This window comes from Phragmites australis, chromosome 8 (assembly GCF_958298935.1).
Source record: "Phragmites australis chromosome 8, lpPhrAust1.1, whole genome shotgun sequence".
NCBI lineage: Eukaryota > Viridiplantae > Streptophyta > Magnoliopsida > Poales > Poaceae > Phragmites > Phragmites australis.
Genome location: NC_084928.1, coordinates 36,667,321 through 36,686,546, shown reverse-complemented (window position 1 = coordinate 36,686,546; position 19,226 = coordinate 36,667,321). Strand labels below are relative to the sequence as shown.

Below are 19,226 nucleotides of genomic sequence, written 5' to 3'. Positions count from 1 at the left end.
GACAAGGATCCCCACTCCTCGCAACCCCACCTGGCTCCAACGGGTAAGGAGAGGGCAGGCGTAAGAAATTATTAAGAAAAGGACCGCGCGGGCTCTCGCGGCCGCTCGTTGCGGCGGGGGCGGCAGGTGGTGGGGGTGGGTGCGCGCGCCCGTCACCGGAGAAGACTCTCTTTCCTAGCACCATACGTCTTCCTCTCCTATTCTCTTCAACATCCCATCGGAAACAAGTGGCCTGGTCGTGCCCAACGAGCTCTTCAGGGCTTCAGCTTTTTTTAGCTTGTCGGCTGAATCAATCGAAATAATAATCTGCTAATTATATATCATTAGTGTATGAACTTAAGATTAGCGTATGACATTTTAATCTGTGCGTGTCACTATGTAAAGAAGTTTTGGGCAGCAGACGTGGAATTTCTGCTATATATATATAGTACGGAGCATGTCAATAAACGTTACAGAAAGTACATGCAGACCAAACGTTACTTTCGTTTGATTATCACCTCTCACCTTATCACGTCGGTTACTCCTTCTTCCTCGCACATTTGATTAGACATGAGACCTATTTGGTATAGCTTTACTATAAAGAATTATTAAAGCAAAGTATATGTGATTTAACAATTCTTAGAGTTAGAGTCGTGGTTATATTGAGATGTTTGAGTGCTTTATCTTATTTGTGTTTTGGATTAAAAATATAAAGGTTTAAACAATTTTATTTAAATATATAAACTCTAGATCATGCAATAATACATGTGAAGTTGGCCACATATGTTTAAGTGATTCGTGATTTGGGATTTGAATAAAGAAAGGTTATAATAAATTGTATCTGCTTTTAGATCCCATCACAGTCCCATTTGCCATGTGAATGGGCAGATCTCGCGTCGTCGCCCACTTGAACTCCATCTGATAAAAAGTGCTTAGTTTCCGATAATAATTTTAAATTTTGCATGTGGGGGGAGTCGATCTACAACGCACATAACATGAACGCCGGCATGGGATATTTTAGTCGATCGGTATCCTGTATCCTGTTAGATGGCAGATGTCATCCTTCAGAAAAGAAAAGAAAATGGCTCAATCAGTGTGCAACTGGCTTGCCCCTAGGCCCTAGCTATTAAAATTTTTATAAGAAAATGTCTAAACGTGTTATACAACTGTTCCAATCTTCAGTCGTTTGGATCCAGAGGCTACCTTGTATATATGTAGGCATTCCAGTCCGCCCTGCCTAGTCAGAGCGCGTTGTGTGGTTGTGACAGCCGCGCGTACAGCATGTGCTCCTGCGTCTACCATCCACGTGACGCATCGGCTGCGCCCGTGCCTCTGCTCCTGCACCTGCCAAGTGTCGCCCTTTTCCCACGCGCCAGGACCTTGATTCTCCACCGGCTGCATCAGCTACCTAAAGATACTGATAATTGTTGAACAAATTATTAAAACTACTGATAATTACTGATAACTACTAATACCACTGATACAAATTACTGACTAATTTTACAATTACTTAAAACTATTGAATGATGAACTAACGACGACTGTTGCTACTACTGAATAACACTATTGAACAATAACTACTGATAACTACTAACATCACTAGCACAAACTACTGAGCAATTTTACTATAACTAAAAACTATTAACAACTATTAGCACTACTAAACAAAAATTACTGACACTACTGAACAAACTACTTATAAATACTACACTACTGAATAAACTACTTGTAAATACTGACAACTACTAGTATTATTGACACGAACTACTGAACAAATATACTATGATATAAAATTATTGACATAAACTACTAATAAGTTTACTATAGCTTGAAACTACTAAATACTAAACCTACTAATGACTATTAACACTTCTGAATAATTTTTTTATAACTTAAAACAACTAGATAACTACTAATATAACACCTGAACAAAGTTATTAACAACTACTAAAACATCCAAATCAGAGTAAATTATAAATTTTCACACTTGTGCTTGAAAGCATCTAATGCATAACAAAATTACTACTAAAACATCCAAATCAGAGTAAATTATAAATTTTCACACTTGTGCTTGAAAGCATCTAATGCATAACAAAATTACTGAAAAACCTAAATTATAATAAATTATCACAGTGGTTAACTATCGAAAAACTACTCAGATGTAGTACCCGTACGAGGTGGGTTTTTCCAATGCTATAGTACCATTAAGGTGTGCGTTGGGCTTGTGCTACAGTACCATCAAGGAGTGGATTGTTTTATGCTACATCAACGATGTGTGTGGGTTAGGCCAGATGCTACAGTATCATAGGGAGAGTGGGCTAGATTGTTTTACTGGTTGGTTAGGTTAGATCAGGTTAGATGTTAGATTTATGGTGTAGAATACTATTATAGATCATAGATGTAGTATAACGTGTGTGTATATATATACATGGCAAGTCTATTCTGTATCTAGACGTAGAATAGACTTATGTTGCACCACTATGATCGATCGGGCCAGCTGAGCCTTCCGTAAGTAAAAGAAAGAAAGAGCAAATCCGTTGATGTCACGTACGCATCAAACTCCACCCAATAGAGCATATAATGGAGATTCTTTTTGTTGATTTAAATCGTTAAAATGCAATATCTCTATAATCATATAGCCGATTTTCGATCTGTTTAAAATATATTGTTGACAAAAATACGCTTAACAAGACCCACCAAGACTATATTTTGATGAAGTTTTAGGATCGTTATATAGTTATAATATGACACCATTTTTTTAACTGACATATATTGTGAATCGCATATATACTGCTTTTAAATTGTAACTGGGGATAGACGTAAAGGCGAACAAATTACGATTATATGATAAAAATCACATAATTACGACTATAAAAGATACCAAATTACAAACATATATATTTGTAGTAACTAAATTATTTTATAAATCATAACTATACTGCTTTTAAGATCTTAGTCAGAGGATGATATAATAGTAAACTACAATACATCTAATCACATAGTAGAGATACAGTGTATATACATATGTGTGCGTATGTCAGGGATATGCAACGGATAACAGTATTGATATGCAACGAATAACAGAATTTGCGTCAGCGGCGAGCGGCGCCGGTTTCGGACGTTGCAGGACAACACAGCGCTAGGCCGGCAGGCACAGCTCAAGAGTCGAGACCAAAGCTCGATCAAGAAAGGTCATGCAACCGCGGAAGGGGAACGAACAACACGATTAAACTGTAAGGAACCCCCCGATTGCTTCAGACCAGGACGTTCGAATTATTCCACAAGCAGGACCCAGATCGATGTTTTGAGAGACATTGGGATTCCACAATTCATATCGGTGCAGAGAAGCACACGTCAAACAATCTGAAGCAGAGGAACTTGCAGACAAAATGACCATGAAATGAGCCCCAATTTGTTCGCCCATGCACTTCCTAGTTCGTACCGCCGATTCCGGCAGGGAATGCTAGTATCCTCCCTCCTAGCGCGCGGGAGCGCCGGCAGCGGCCGCGACCTCCTTGTGCTCACTGTCGCCGTCGTCCTTCACCCATTCCCAGTAGTGCCGCTTCACGGTGATGGCCCCGCCGCACCCCTCGTCCTCGCCGGTCTCTTCCGTCTCGAACTCCCCGTCCTCGGGCACGCCGTCCACCACCTCGGCGTCCACCGCGTGCAGCACGTACCTGGCGGGGAGCCCCGGGTAGGACGCGGACTCCCGCTCCTCCACGCGCGCCTCCGCGGCCCCCAGGATCCGGACGCGGGCACTCTCGCCGAGCTCCTCATCCACAGCGCGCGCCGCGGCGGCCTCGGGGGACTCGCCGGGCCGCATCTTCTCCGAGAGCGGCCGCGGGCCGCGGGACCGGATCCTGCCGTCGGAGAGGAGTTGGCGGGTCTCCACGAGGCGCGCGCCGCAGCGGTTGCGGATGCGGACGGTGGCGACGTGGACGTCGCGGACGACCCGCGGCGGCGGGGTGGCGGGGAGGTGGAGCGCGCAGTCGCCGTGGGAGAGCTCGAGGAAGAGGTTGAGGAGGGTCTTGGTCCCCGGCGCGGCGCCCCAGGAGGCGAGCGCCTGGGGAGGCAGGCGCGGGCGGAGGAACGCCGCGAGGGAGTCCAGCGTCGGGAACGCGAGCGGCGGACGCGGCGGCGACGGCGGCCGCATCGGCGCGGGGCCTGGGTGGGGGAGGGGATCGGTGGGTTGCGTCGCCTGCGCTGCTGCTGGTGGCGGGGATTCTTTCTCCATCATGCTGCTGGAACTGGGGTGGAATTCGCTGGGGATGGGGCCACACTAACCCGGACTAGTATGTGGTAAACGTGTTACGGGCCGGCCCAATAAGCAGACACCGAAGCCCAATGCGAGTCCAACGGAGCTTTCTTATTTTTATAAATTAATTTAAAAAATTGCAAAATTATATATCTACTTTGAAAAAAAAATGCAAATCTATACCCCTGTTGCAAAATTATTTTATTTCTCCCTTCAAACATTATATGTTATTTCCTTGGCGAAACATTAAGATTCAACGACTGACCAAATCAGCAAACAGTTAGATGACGATGAAACCACTAGATGTATCGAAATGTATAATCTTTCTCGCATATTATGTTTACCTGTCAATACTCAGAGCATGGTATGCATAAAAAATAATCAGAGCATGGACTGGAAATGCTCTCCTAATGAGAAATGTGCTTAGCCTATGCATTATCTCTGCCGTATATATGTGCCTTATATCTGCTCAAAGGTTGACTGAAGATGCAATTTTGCTGCTACATTGTTAGGGTCAAGCGGGGCCGAGGAGCCGTTGGTTCTAGGATAGATGAGCCTAGTTCATACCTTGCTGCTCGGTCATATGCGCTAGACGATCCAGCAAGTCCAATTGTACGAGCGAAAGAAGAACTGGGACGCCGAGTGCAGAGTCCATAGAAGCCACCATTTCAGAGATCTAAATCCTCAGATGAGGAGCCATCCACCCCTTATCATGGCCAGAGAGAAGAAAAAGAAGAAGAAAAAGACAGAAATAGAGATAGAAAGAAGAAGGAGAAGCATAGATCAAAGCGTCACCACCACCATCATAAAAGCCAAACTAGGCACTGATGACTGCTTAATGAACAAAAGAATGTTTACAGAAATGATTCTCCCTTTCGGTTAACCAATGCTCTGTTCCTCAGATTGACCGGAACATGTGGTATACCAAATAACCAAAAGAATGTATAGAGAGATGGAGGAAAATGACTTGGTTTCTTTTCTGTTCAACACGCAAGTCGCTTTCAAAATCAAGGAAGACATCGACCAATGAAGCAGAGCTTTCGGTGAACCTTTTGGCGAAGTTCAACATGAAGGCCAAGATCTCACCACATAAGAAGCTGGTTGTGGTTTCTTTTCTGTTCATCTTGTTGGCAGGCTCTTGTTTATTTTGTTGCTGCTCCTTGACGGCAATAGTCGGACTACAGTGGCATGGCCACTATTGTCATGTGACGTTGTAGTCCCATCAACTTTTGCTTTCCTCCTCCTAATATAAAACTAGCAAATCTCCTACCAATTTTTTAAAAAAGAATGACTTAATACAACACTAAGCTTCTTTGTTTAGAAAGCAAAAGGCACCTATTGACGCACAACACACTTACGCCGCGAGGTTGCAAGTACACATGTGTACACCTACAACACATGGCAAAGAAACTTCACGGAGTGCAGGATGCGCTTTCTTAATTGGGGCTTAGATCATCTTCAGTAGATATTCTAAAAAATTATTCTTTATAAGATTATTATGATATTTTCTAACACTATTATAGTACTCGTTATTTTTTCATCTCATCAACTACTCTACTCCTTACCTTCCATTACTTTATATCTCTCTTCGAACCTACGATCATCTTTTGTAAACAGTGATATGGACATAAGATAATCCTCAAATATGAAGTACTCTTTTCTATCTCCACAATACTGTAGCAATCGAAAAAGACTCGGTTGGAGCTCTTTTCTCTCTATGCAACACTGTTGCAGTCGAAACAAACTCCACTGGGGTCGGATACCGACTCCGCTGGAGTTGGCCTTATGCAGAGCCTCCAACTAATATATATTTAGATTATTGAATACTCTCTCTTATTATAAATATTTATCGTTTTGACTAAGATTTGATCATACTTTGACCGTCAATAGCTCTTAAAATATTTTGTTTGGAATATAAAAATAACACTTATAGATTTGTCATGAAAAATAATTTTATAACATTACATTTTTATTAGATATTATAATATTTTTTAATAAAAAAATAATGATCAAAATTACTCGTCGAAGATCGTGAAAAATAAAAAAAAGTATTTATGACCAGAGGGAGTTTTTTTTCTCTCTCAAGCATGTTTTCATTGAGTCACCCCTGCTAAACATGTTTGTTATTTTGCATAGAACAACATTGGTATCACAGGATATGCAGTACGAAATAATAACTATGTGATAGGTACATTATTTGGATAGCACAAAATTGCAACTCTGAATCAACCAAAGAATCCTGCCGATACCATGCTAGATACTCATCATATAATAAGCCGAGGCAAATGCGAAGCAGTTCGGTACGCCCAACTACGCCATGATCGTCCACCAGATGAAACTGAAACCTACCAAGGCCGATGCCACGGTCAAGCTCAGGCGGTGCGCCGCGCCTCCTTCGCTAGCTGTTGGTTTGGTCACTACAGCAGCAGCACAAAATGCTCAATTACAAGTAAGGAATCACCAAAATTCAGTCATGTTTGGAGTATCCTTCTATTTTTTTCTGAAAGAGAGTTTTGGAGTAACAATTCGTACAGTGGAGAACTGAGATTTACTGGTAATGCTATTTGAATCGTGCGATGAATCTCTCTCAGTTAATCTATAGCCGATCACGAGTGGTGATAAGAGAAGCACGCAGAGCAGTGAAGTGACAGGGACAGCAATACCTGTAGAAGCAGAGCTGCCAGTGGAAGCTGAAGATGCAGCAGTACTACCGGCAGTGGCTGCACCTGCTACAAGAAATGAAATCGCCGTCGTTCAGCACACCATTATGTAAACTCAGTTGAGCCTGATCAGAAGATCAGTGGCAGAGATCTAGCGAATTCACACGGTAAATTATGATTTTCCTACCAAAAGACCAACAAGATCCAAAGCAATTCTTGCACTGAAATCTCTGCATATTGAGTTATTGCATAACTAGACAAGATTCTGCGTGATTTATGTTTTCTGCAGCGCATTGCCTGTTAGAGAGATCCAAAACAGGGCAATTAAAGAGCTAGCTTATAGGTTCACTACGACAAAGTTTCGAGTAAGGAATAGTTGATCTGATGCTGATCCAGCCACTGTTAGTGTTAAACAAAGCACTAATTTCGTTGGACGTACGTGTGTGCTGCACTAGAAACGGACAAGCACAGCAATCAATGTGGTCGATCGGCAGATGAGATGAGCGAGCTTACCTGCACCGGTGCCGGTGCCGGTGCCGGTGGCGGCGTACTTAGCGCAGGCGGACGCGTCGGTGGTGACGCCGCATCGCTTGGCGAGGCGCATCCCTTGCTCGGGCGCCACGCCGAACGCCTGCAGCGCGGCCTTGTTGTCGAGGATGGCGCACATGCACGCCGTCTCGTTGGCCGCCGCCTCTTTGAGCGGCCCGCAGCAGGACGCCGGGGGAGTGGACGTGGAGTTGAGGTAGCCCCCGCACGGCACCAGCTTCGCCGCACACGACGGCACCGCCGTGCCGTCGGTCCCCTGAGCGGCGGAGGAAGGCGCGGCCACGGAGGCGACGGCGACGGCGACGGCCAGCGCCGTGGCGGCCACCTGCAGCAGAAGGCTCCGCATCGTGCGAGTTGGCTCAGTGTGAGCGAGTGATCGATGCTGCGGGTGCGCGCGATGCGTAGTTATGGAGGTGACGCCGTGACACGGTGGGGCGGTGTGTCCTCGGCCGTGGTTGGTGGCGTGCCAGCCGGGATGTCCGGTGGTTGGCGGCACGTACGAAAGGGCTGAATCTTGGCGCTGTGCAGCTGCATGGCTGACGCGCGCGGTCGATCGGCAATTTTTAAATTAGACGTAGATAGCTAAAATAATTGTTCAATAAACAAATTTGTATAGCATTCAGTAGACAATAGTCGGTACTGCGTAGACAGTTACAAATCAGCATACTTATCAATCAAATCAAATTTGTTCAGTAAACTAACAACAGCACCAATTAGGTAGTTACGAAAGAAATTAAGATGGTATAATCGTGTGAACCATGCTAATTTTGTGAATCTGCAGTAGTTTCAATTTGTGAACCATGCAACATTATGCACTACTTTAATTTACACACTATGCGCCTCTAAGTCTAAGTACTAAGCCTATGCTAAAACAGTCTATTAGAAAGAAATTTAATATTCTATCGTTGTATTTTATTGTCTCTATAGAATAAAGGCCAAAGCTCTCAAAGCTTTGACCTTGTTATATAGAGTCCGATGTGCATCGCCCCGCTTGCATCACGCTCACACTGGTGCCACCTAGCCCCTCTGGCATCGTGAAGGTCCTCACGTCGCCACCGCCATGCTCGAACTCCATCTCAGCTTTGGGCTCTCACGACTCGGACTTAGGTCATAGGAGACAACGTTTAGGCCAAGCCACAAGTTAGGACTCACGATACGTGTTTAGGCCAAGTCAGGAGACGCGTGCGGATTTGCACTGGGCCGTTGGGCGTTAGGCTTGGAGCTTATACGGTTGGCCGATTGGGAGTTAGGCTATTGGGAGTTGAGATTTGCTACCGGAGAAAATGACATATGGTTAATTTTTTACATAAAAATTTGGGTGTACATATGTACACCCATGACCCTTAGTGGGCCCACCCATGTTGGCAAGTAATAACTTGGCAAGGCTTCACCTTGGTGCACGTTATGACATGATGATACTCAGATCTTCGCCTCCTCTATCGATGGCTCGTCCAACATACCATCATGTGAGATGGGGTTCGGCCCGATATTCTCAACGTAGGATCATTGAAGGTACATGGCCAATTATAGTTGTTCATCTGTTGCTATTGTAGGGACTTGCGTCTCTTTAATCTGTCGAAGATATAATATAAAACTCGCCAAATTCATAGACATTCACCCACTGCCATTGTAGGGACTTGCGCCACTATAAATCAGTTGAATCACACACTTGAAGATAACTATCAAACCCTCAATTTCTAGCGAAAAAGTAAGCACAATCTTAATTGGAATGTCCTAGTCCCCTCTATATTAGTTGCACTTAATCATAGAAAGAACAAACATAAGACCCTTATCGTGACAATAATTTATAGCTAAAATATGTTCATAATGTCCGGTATCTAGCTTATATAGACTCATAAGACATCTAAAATAGGAAACAAACTCATTACACAAATCGTACTCGAAGAACAAAGACTAAACTTTCTGCTGTTGGTGTGTCTTTGATAATTCGGTGTGAACAGAAGGAAATAGAAGCATGGACCATGTCTATCACATGGGTCTTCAAGTTAGCTTTCCAACGAGGACTCGTATATCAAAAATGGACTTCTTATATGGAAGATATGGACTTCTTAATCCGGGTTTGTCTAGCTGCGACAAGTGAATCCGAATTAACTTCTTCAATCTCCATGTCCGGGAGGACTTAGAATCCATGAAGAACTTAAGAAAGAAAATCTTTTAAACCTATAGCAAGTCGTGGTATAGTTGGAAATAATCTAGAAGTGCCTCGCAAAATACAGAGACTCTCTATGATCGGTCATGTTATCGAGTCACCTTTATAACCCGTGCATCTTCTATTGCAAATTCATATCTCTTATTAGGAAACTCTAAATCTCGTTTGTTTGATCTGTTGGAAAAAATATTTAATATCCTTCCTAAATATCAATATTGTTTGCCTTGAAATCCTGTGTACAAGTGCGCATAATTTCACGAACTTGATGGGCAGAAATATAGTAACTGCTGATTGAAAACAATGTTAGCTCCTCACTTGGGCTGATCGATCTGACCCGATCGGGAAGCTTGTTGGATGCGGTGGACCGCGCGTTGATCTCCAGCGGGAAGCTTGTTGGCCTGTTGGGTACGCATGGCGACAGCAAAGCCGTGACCTCATGCTAGACCGAACTATCGAATTAAGCACACTGCGATGCTGTAATTTGCTCTTCGCTTTCCCTCAATCTGATATAGTATTACCGGGTTTTTTTAGAGGATTTACCAGTTTCAAATTGACTTGCTATTCTACTTTTGGGTATCAGATCGGGCTTCATTGGGCCTTGGGTTAGGATCAGACTGTCAAATGCCCGATTGTCAAATGTATGGAGTCGGACCCGGTCCTGTTGTGGGACCCACGTGCAGTTGTGCTTTTCGGAAGAAAAACTCCCAATGTATAGAACCCGGCGGGCTTTGGAGGTGGGACCCATGTATTAATTAGAAAAATCAAAAAAGATCTGTGAGATCCCCATCTATACTATATACTTTAGATCTAACGGCTCGCACGTGTGTATACGTGATAGAAGACACGTGTCACACAAAGGCAAGGGTTTATTTGTGAGACCCAATCTTACATAATTTGCTTTCCAGTCTAAACGCTTAGGATCAGGTTTAGAGCACATTAGAGATGCCTCTAGGATCCTTGTCCCGGGTTCTCACATCGATGCAGTCCTGGCAGGGCTGGAGCCCTCGGATCTAGAATAGTAGAGAAACACAACTTCATAATGTTTTGTGCACGAATAACATATTTTAATTGACATTCTCTCCTATCTAATACTTATCATCTATTGATTCTTTTACCTATCTAATTATTTTATATACACTTTCATCCCAAATCTCAACATAAATAAATGATCCTAATCAATCATGCATCTGCCTGTGCTTGTGTAAATTTCCCATCCATCTAGAATGGCACCATCTATAGTGCGTGATCACCTCAGTGTCCAGCAAAAGGTCAAATCTGTCCCTTCCACATAGGAATCCAATGAAGCATCAGTGCATGATCACCTCGGAGCCTACATTTCGTCTGGACAGTTTCTGGCGTTGCATTCGTCCGTATGTCGCATGCGCTGAATTCTGATCATCGACGTCTCATCTCCATACCAGGACCATTCATGGTTGATGCATGGCTTGAGCAGCGCGCATCAGCATATGCTATTGCAGATACATATCGTTGCCGCACATCAGCGTGGCATAGATCCATCCACAGGCATCTGTTGATACACTCTAGTTCAATTTAATCAACTAATTAGATAATCAACTCCTTAATTTGTCTAGTTAGACAATCAACTGCTGAACTGGAGTGAATCAATGGATCATCCATGTTTCTAGAAAAATTATCTAATTATTTGACTAAGTTAAACTAAAATGGACCAATAGATCATACACAGGGGTGAAGCCAGCTGAGAACAACGCCAGGATCTTTACCATTATAGGCCGAGATCTTTATCGTAACAGCACAGTGCAGAACAATAATTTCTCATTAATTCTGTAAAAAAATCGTCCGGATCAGCTGACCCGACAAAATAGTATGGTTCTGCCCTGATCATGCATGCCCATCCCTAAGAAACCAAACCCAGTGTCGTTATCTACTTTCTCAGACTGCTGCTACGCATGCTTATCCATTCGGTTGTTTTCAGTTAATGCACGCACTAGCTAGCCTATCTTCGAAAGCGCGCGGTTTGCTGCTTGGATGCCTGTTTTTTTTTTCTTTTTCTTTCAGCAATCGACAGTTCGTGAGTGTAGGATTGCCGAATCACTCAGCTCTTAAATCTGACACGTCGTGAGTTGGGTGTCCTGCTACTCAAATTCAGTTCTCCAGCCATAGATTGGTCGATCGTTAAGATCGGTCTGATGCTTGTGGGTACCCAAATTTGGCAATAAGAAGCACTTGAGTATGTTTTATTTAGGCAGCAATACATGTAATGCAGCTGCTGAACTGAAGCCAACCGGTAGCTAGTACCGTGTAGTGGAGTGATACCATAACATGTCTGCGATCTGCTAGCGACGGCACAAGTTTCTGCAGGCAACGAAAGCATCCGATGGAAGTGAAGTGATTGGCTGCCTCCGATATCCGGCAAACTCTGAAACTCTCAAATACTTGGCTGCTTGCATTGCTGGCTGCTGTGCTAGCCAAGAGGGAGCGGGCATGGCGATGGACTCCTCATTGTTGGCGGCCATTCAGTGTTGCTGCATAAGTCTTCTCCTGCAGACTGTGATCCTCCTTCGACTTTGTTGCCGTTTTTTCTCTCGACAGGTCAAGAAATTAAATTCATCAGAGTTTCTAACACTGTATGAAGTATTTGACTAATGCATACACAATTGATATACTAACCAGTTCGCCCTAAAAGGGAAGAATTCGAGATAAAAGAGCGTTGAAATTCATCATTTGGGTCATAAGGTGTGGCCGGCCAAACTCAGAATGGTAGGGCTAGGGTGTATTGTATGTGGACCGAACATTAGGCCATATCCAACAATCGATGCAAGATTCAAGGTACTGTTCAAATCCACATGAACTGCAATTGTTTGCAAAGATTTTCCAAAGTTTCCTTTTCCTTGACATAGTACTAGTACCTAGTACTGCATTTTATGCCACTCCTTTTTCTTCCAGCCAGCCTACCTTTTCAGTTTTCACACCATCTTCATGAAAGAACTAACCACTAACCACTTGACTATTTTCCATCCACTGATCCAACACTAGAAGTTTACAACACACAAGTCCTAAAATTTTTTTTTTTTACTGCAGCATGAAGAGACCAGAGATGATGATTGGGCTAATTTTACCCTGCACAAGAGATGAGCTTTGCAAAGCAGGGGTGCAGGCCGACAGGTAAACACTGATCCCCTCATGGCCCATCACGTGACCACACATTCACACCTATCTTTATGGAGAATATATATTTTCCGCACCTCCAAGATAATACTTTCATTTTTATTTGTCTTTTTAAGATCGGGGCGATCAAACTTTATAATATTTGACCACTAATATGCTTAAAGTTGTCAAGATTGAGTATGTGAAAATTATATCATTAGATTTATCTTTACAAATGCTTTGGTAAAAATATAAATTTATTATTGTATATTGATATGAAGGTATAAAAGTTTATAGCCAAAGTTACATTTGGAAGACTGTGAAAAATCAATAAAAACAAATAAAAAAAGAAGGGGGGGGGGGTAGTTTTTGTGAGCAAATGTTCCAGGGCAAACCTTAGCGGTTGGCATATTTAATTCTCACCAAAGAACAGGACCATTCTAGAAATATCTCCACTCATGCCAAGTTGCCAATGTCTTTGTCCATGCAAGGTCCAAGCTCAAAAGAAAAGATAAGGGAGGGAAGAATATAATATCTCCAAAATTCAGTTAAAAAACAATATCTCCAAAATTTACAGAATTTTTCTCATCTCCCTATATAAAGACACACAGCTTGGTGACTAGAAAAGCCAATCATTCAAGTGACCAGCCAAGAGCCAACACACACCACTGTGAGCCTCTGCTCTGCTCTGCACTCCACACAAGCTCAGCAATAATGCCTCGCCCCTGTGCTCCTCGCCTCCTCCTCGCCGCCGTGCTCCTGGCCCTCGCGGCCACTGCCGCCGCGTCGCCGGCGAACAGCGCCGCCGCGGCCACCGACTTCATCCGTAAGTCGTGCCGCGCGACGCAGTACCCGTCGGTGTGCGTGCAGAGCCTGTCCTCGTACGGCGGGTCGCCGCCGCCGCGGAGCCCGCGGGAGCTGGCGCGCGCGGCGCTGGCCGTGAGCGCGGACCGCGCGCGCGCGGCGTCGGCGTACGTGGGGCGGCTGTCCGGCGCGCGCGCGGGCCCCGTGCGCGACTGCCTGGAGAACATGGCGGACAGCGTGGGCCACCTCCGCGACGCGGCGGAGGAGATGGGGGGCAGCATGGGCCGCGCGGGTTCGCCGGGGTTCAAGTGGCACCTGAGCAACGTGCAGACCTGGTGCAGCGCGGCGCTCACCGACGAGAACACCTGCCTCGACGGGCTCTCCCGCGGCGTCGACCCCGCCACGCGCGCCGCCATCCGCGGCAAGGTCGTCCAGGTCGCCCAGGTCACCAGCAACGCGCTCGCGCTCGTCAATCGGGTCGGGCCAGGGTACTAGCCGACGAATCAAGCCCAAGCCCAAGCCCAGTGATTCCCTAGGAACGTACATATTGTAATGGTGTTACATGTCTGTTCTCTTCACCTGTTTTTTTTTTCTTTCTTTATCTAACTCTTCACCTGTTGATGTGCTGTTCGATGTGTTCTTGCTATATATGCTTGTAAGATGCAGTTTTTTTGGCTTTTAAAACTGATAATGTTGAGTATTTGCCGATCCAAGGTCAGGTGGCGAGAAGTAGAGCAATCTCTCCGGTCATAAATAAGTGTGTGTCATATTTAACATTGAGGCGGTCTTGAAAACGAAGCTTCCGTTGCTTAATTTCAATTCATTGAAAAATGACATTTATTTGTTACTACTAGAGTAAGTAATCTGATTGATTGAACTTGAACAGTGAACAGCTAGTGTTCTTGCTTAATTTCTATGTTGCAAACAGTCTGTAGCTACCTTAGCATGGTTGCAACACGTTTACCGCGAGAGCCTGTGCGCTACGCAAGTGATTAGGAAGAATAGGCAACGCAAATGCATGGTGATGAACACCGACGTGTTCCATGCCCTATGTATGATCATGGGGTGTGGACGCATAGCAGTGGCCAAAGCTAGTGGAGGAGCTCTACATGGAAATCTGAGTGGTGAAGCACGTGGTGGTCACCATCATTCCAAAAATGACAACGTTGCTAATTAAGCTAAAGATTAGTTCACATCAGCCTTAAAACAAAACAGAAAATCATCTATTATAAAAACAGAAAAACTGAAGATTATAATATTTCTATTACAAAATAGAAAAATATTTATATTGATATATATATATATATATACACACACTATTGTGCACCTATGATGTATAGGATATTCTTTATCTAGGACCTAACATCCAACCCAATCTAGCTCACTTCCCTCCTGTCATTTACTATAGTATATGGACCAACCCACTTGTCACCGGGTTACTATAGTAAGTAGTCAACCCACTCCTCACTGTTTACTGTAGCAGCTAAGCCAGTCGAGCCAATCGCGCGCTTGAGCCCACCCAACCGTGCCCCGCCATGTGGCCGCACACCAAGCGAGCCCTCGCATGCCACATGGTCGCACACCAGCCAAGCCCACATGCACCACGTGGTCACCTAGCTTGCTCGCCCCACGCACACGCGCCCGCCACGTGCAACTCGTTTTGTGTCGCCCTACTCAATACTTGTCTAGCAGCTATTATACAATAATTCTTTAGTAGCTATCCAATAATTGATATCCGGTAATTCTTTAGTAATTTTTCTATGGATTGGATGCTTTCAAGTATTAGTGCGAAAATTTACTATGAGTCGGATGCTTTAGTAGTGTCAGTAGTGTGAGAATTTACTATGACTTTGATTCTTTAATAATTTTGCTATGTGTTAGATGCTTTGGATGTTTTCAAGTACACCTTGGATGCTTTAGTAGTAATTATTAGTGTAAAAATTTACTATGATTTGGATTCTTTAATAGAAATTTACTATGATTTGAATGCTTCAGTAGTTTTATTCAGTAGCTATTTAGTAGTTTTAAGTTATAAAAAAATTATTTATAAGTCATAGTATTTAGTAGTTGTCAGTAGTTTTATTCACTAGTGTCAATAGTTGTTTAATAGTTTCAAGTCACTGTAAAATTGTTTAGGAGTTTGTGTTAGTAGTTGTTAGTTGGTCATGAGCGTTTTGTTATGCAGCTGATTACAATTAAAATCGAGGGGAGCATTTGGACAGAGACGTCGTGCACTTATTGAAGGGCCCGAGTTGCCAACTGAATTGTACACGACCGATCTGTCACTCTTAGGTGGCCATGTGGTTTTGGACTCACTTGGGCAGTGTCAATGAAATGCTAGTGGCTGGTTAATAACTTTACTGCACTGCAATGGACAACTCGATCAGTACAAATCTGTTCCTTCGGCCGACATGGCCTCTTGGCTCTCTCCCTCTCATTTTCTTTTTTATCTTACCAAAGGACTTGTATGACTCCTAGCATAAAGTTTCCGATGAAGGTGGATGGGTTGGGTTAGACACTGCTAATTAGTTCGCGCGCAAGGAACGGTCTGCGCGAACCACCTTTACAACCCCTACATTTCTTTTTTCGGAAAATTTTCCTTCCCCCGTTTTATTTTTTTGAAAGGTTTCTAAAAAACATTTCTGTTAAAACAAATAGCTCAAAACTTCTTGAGAAAAAAGATTATGAGGAAAAGTTTTTAGAAAAAAATAGTAAAAAAAGTTTGTATTGAGTTACTAGTGAGCTCTGTATGCCGCCTCGCTCGGTTGCACAAACCTGTTTCCTTCTGCCGACATAGCCTCTTGGCTCTCTCCCTCTCATTTTCTTTTTATCTTACCAAAGGATTTGTGTGACTCCTAACATGAAGTTTCGGATGGAGGTGGACGCTATGAGAAGGGACGTGGGTAGCGGTTGTTAGCCTATTTTGGATACGTTAGAGATTAACGGGATAGATTAGAGATCTATTGGTCGTAAGTTATTAATTACGATCGGGTCAATCGAATTAAGGGTTGGATATTTTTTTTTGAGATTTTTTAGAATATTTTTGTTTTTTTACCTCCAAAGCTGTGTCTTCATAATCTAGGAGTCAGGTTATTCGATGTCTCATAACACTAGATCTTTGGTAAAACTGAGTTTAATGCCTGTTTGTTTCATGTTGCTTCTGCCTTCTGCTTTTATCAGAAGTCCATAAGCCAGAAGCATAAATAAATAGGTTTGCTGAAAAGTGGTTTCTGGAGAAGTCAGAAGTCTGCTTCTAAAGAAATGAATTAGAAGCTGAGAAACTAACTGATATTAGTTTTTCTGAGAAGTAGTGTGCTGAGAAGCTAAAAATTATTGTAAAATCCAACAGCTAAAATCGAAAAGCAGATTTTTAAAAAAATCAAAAGCACATATAATCATAGAAAAAAAAAACAGAAACCCAAACAAACAAACGCTAAATTCACAGCTAGAGAGATGTCTCTAATATTAGCCCCTTGTCCCTGAGTGCTTGGTTGGGACACTCGTGGGGCAAAAGTTATGTAAAACAGTGGAATGTACAGGAGGAATTTTTCAGACTTACGAAATGCCTAAAATTACGGGCTCGAGAGGAATTAGTGTCCAAGCCGTAGAAAAATAAAAACATGTAGTTCTGGGGATAACGAGCGCAGCCATGGTCGACCCAAAACGCCAAGAAGTCAAGTTAATACGAACTGGCTCGGGAGGAGTTCGTCCTTTGGTTGCCCCACAACGAATAGGAACCATTTTTCAGTTAGCAAACATGCGATTCCTAGTCTCAAGTAGAAAGTTCATTGGTCATTTCAACCATTAAATTGATTCCCCGCCTACGAAATTGATTTATGTGCCACGAAATTGAGCAGCCCATGCATGATCGGTAGAGACGTGGATTGAGGACTCGACGGTTAGGTTCTGGCTTCTTACAAAACGGTTCGGTTCTAATTTCTTTCTGAGAGTACTTCTCTATTGAATTAGAATTATTTTGTGCAGTTGTTTAGCTAGTTATATATATTTTGGTTTCTGAGAGAATGACATTTGTAAATGAGAAAAATGTGATTTAGAAACAAGGGAAATCATCTTTTTACTAAAATACCATTTGATAGAAATTCCATTCATTTTGGTTAGAATTCAAAACATTTCTCACTGATAAACGCAACCTAAGGCCAACTCTAGCAGGAGCATTAGTGACTGCTACAGTAGTTGATGCATGATTTGCATACCCTCGAACGAGCTCCTAGACCGTTTCCCACTGCTACAGTAGCCATACAGCGATGAGGAAAGAGGGGTTGGATAGTTCAAATTTAGGGTACTGTAGCATTGCTAATTGGTTCTGTAATATTTATAGAGGATGATTGTGAGTTTAAAGAAAGGAGGAGAGTAATTAAAAGTAGAAAATATGGTAGTTGCTGAAGATAAAAAAATAAAAAGTACTATAATAATATTAAGAGATGCTATAATAATATTATAAAGGATAAAATTTTAAAATATATGCTAATGATAGCCTTAAGCCAGGAAACCACAAGCATCCCGTTTGGAGATCCACTTGCTAGTTCTGAAGTTACTCGGCCCAGCCATGGGCCTTAGAAGATACTCCAGCGACCCAACAAGGCAGTCCAGCGGCCTAATTTGCCGTCCTTATTGTCTTGGCCCAAACAGCTTTGGGTCTTATCGTCCGATTACTCGTTTATCTATGTAATAAAGTTGGATACATTCTATACTAATTGAATTCCGATGCGTTACAACGGAGCTGAAAATTTACATATAATAATATTATTAATTTAAGATCGTTAACATCGTTAACCAAAAAATTGGCTCAATGAGACTTGTAAGTTGATCCTACTTTCCAGTGTAACATTGGTCATAACCAAAACGGAAAACAAAAGGAAAAAAAAAACTTTTAATCCACGAATCAGGTCCTGCTGCGTTGGTTCCGTGCTCTTGCTTTTTAGGTCCTCCAAACCATGATCAGATTCTTAAACAAAATGGAGACAGCACCGTTCGACGAGTTATTCAGAAACTTTGACAAGAACTATCTTGGTCATACTAACTTCACAGCAACATTGACGTTGGGTTCTCTATAGACCCCTTGAACGCTTTCAGAAATTCCGCACCAATTGCACCCGCACAGGGTTCAATGAAAAGAAAAGTTAATTTCTCGTCCACTCCAAAGTTCAAAGAAGAAGTTAATTTCTCGTCCACTCCAAAGTACAAGGAGACATCGCAGAGGGTGATTCAAACTTACAAAGTAGTGCACAAACAAAACAAATACCATCTAAATTTCTATGTTCTAACTTATAAGCCCTATTTACAGGACTGAATGTTACTCATCAGCTAGCAGTGCCATATTCAAGATTATGTATGATTTCTGTGTTCAAATGCTAGCCCCCGTACCAAAATGGGGTACCAGGTTCGCACAAATAAAAAAAATGCTTTTCAGAACAACAGAAAAGTGCTATAAATGCATAATGCTACTGTTACTTTTCTGAACAACATGAGCAAGAGAGCAGCATATATGCGAAATTGTGATGCAAACCTTTGAGAACTCATTACCAGGACCAATGATCAGTATTGCTGACTGAGAAAGATTTATGATGGCACATAAATGTTTAATTCCCAAGGGACCTCCCAAGTTTGATACGGTGAAGGTGCCGCGCCCTCGTATATCCTAGCACTTTTCTGTTGTTCTGAAATG

General features: G+C 43.0%; 3 protein-coding genes across 6 annotated transcripts; 1 reads left to right on the top strand and 2 right to left on the bottom strand.

Annotated features, from left to right (window-relative positions):
• Positions 1-3,132: 3,132 nt before the first annotated feature.
• Positions 3,133-4,254, bottom strand: LOC133927377 (uncharacterized). Its single transcript, XM_062373824.1, has one exon. The coding sequence runs from the start codon at positions 4,214-4,216 to the stop codon at positions 3,458-3,460; it is 759 nt and encodes a 252-aa protein (XP_062229808.1). The 5' UTR covers positions 4,217-4,254; the 3' UTR covers positions 3,133-3,457.
• Positions 4,255-6,274: 2,020 nt separating this feature from the next.
• LOC133926029 (non-specific lipid transfer protein GPI-anchored 9-like) lies at positions 6,275-7,918 on the bottom strand. Of its 4 annotated transcripts, none has more exons than XM_062371760.1 (3): positions 7,408-7,918; positions 6,898-6,963; positions 6,275-6,651 (listed from the first exon to the last, which is right to left on the bottom strand). In XM_062371760.1, exons 1-3 carry the CDS (start codon positions 7,784-7,786, stop codon positions 6,545-6,547), a joined length of 552 nt encoding a protein of 183 aa, XP_062227744.1. In that variant the 5' UTR covers positions 7,787-7,918; the 3' UTR covers positions 6,275-6,544. The 4 variants fall into 4 exon arrangements, with proteins under 4 accessions (XP_062227744.1, XP_062227746.1, XP_062227745.1 ...); XM_062371762.1 differs by having other exon boundaries at positions 6,275-6,636; XM_062371761.1 differs by having other exon boundaries at positions 6,898-6,960.
• Positions 7,919-13,345: 5,427 nt separating this feature from the next.
• Positions 13,346-14,253, top strand: LOC133926028 (21 kDa protein-like). The gene has a single exon (XM_062371759.1). The coding sequence runs from the start codon at positions 13,451-13,453 to the stop codon at positions 14,033-14,035; it is 585 nt and encodes a 194-aa protein (XP_062227743.1). The 5' UTR covers positions 13,346-13,450; the 3' UTR covers positions 14,036-14,253.
• The last annotated feature ends 4,973 nt before the right edge of the window (positions 14,254-19,226 follow it).

Coding starts and splice junctions, on each gene's coding strand:
- LOC133927377 (XM_062373824.1), bottom strand. CDS start 4,216: ATGATGGAGAAAGAATCCCCGCCACCAGCAGCAGCGCAGGCGACGCAA.
- LOC133926029 (XM_062371760.1), bottom strand. CDS start 7,786: ATGCGGAGCCTTCTGCTGCAGGTGGCCGCCACGGCGCTGGCCGTCGCC. Junction 6,964..7,407: donor CGGCACCGGCACCGGTGCAG/GTAAGCTCGCTC, acceptor CATTTCTTGTAG/CAGGTGCAGCCACTGCCGGT. Junction 6,652..6,897: donor TGGCAGCTCTGCTTCTACAG/GTATTGCTGTCC, acceptor CTGCTGCTGTAG/TGACCAAACCAACAGCTAGC.
- LOC133926028 (XM_062371759.1), top strand. CDS start 13,451: ATGCCTCGCCCCTGTGCTCCTCGCCTCCTCCTCGCCGCCGTGCTCCTG.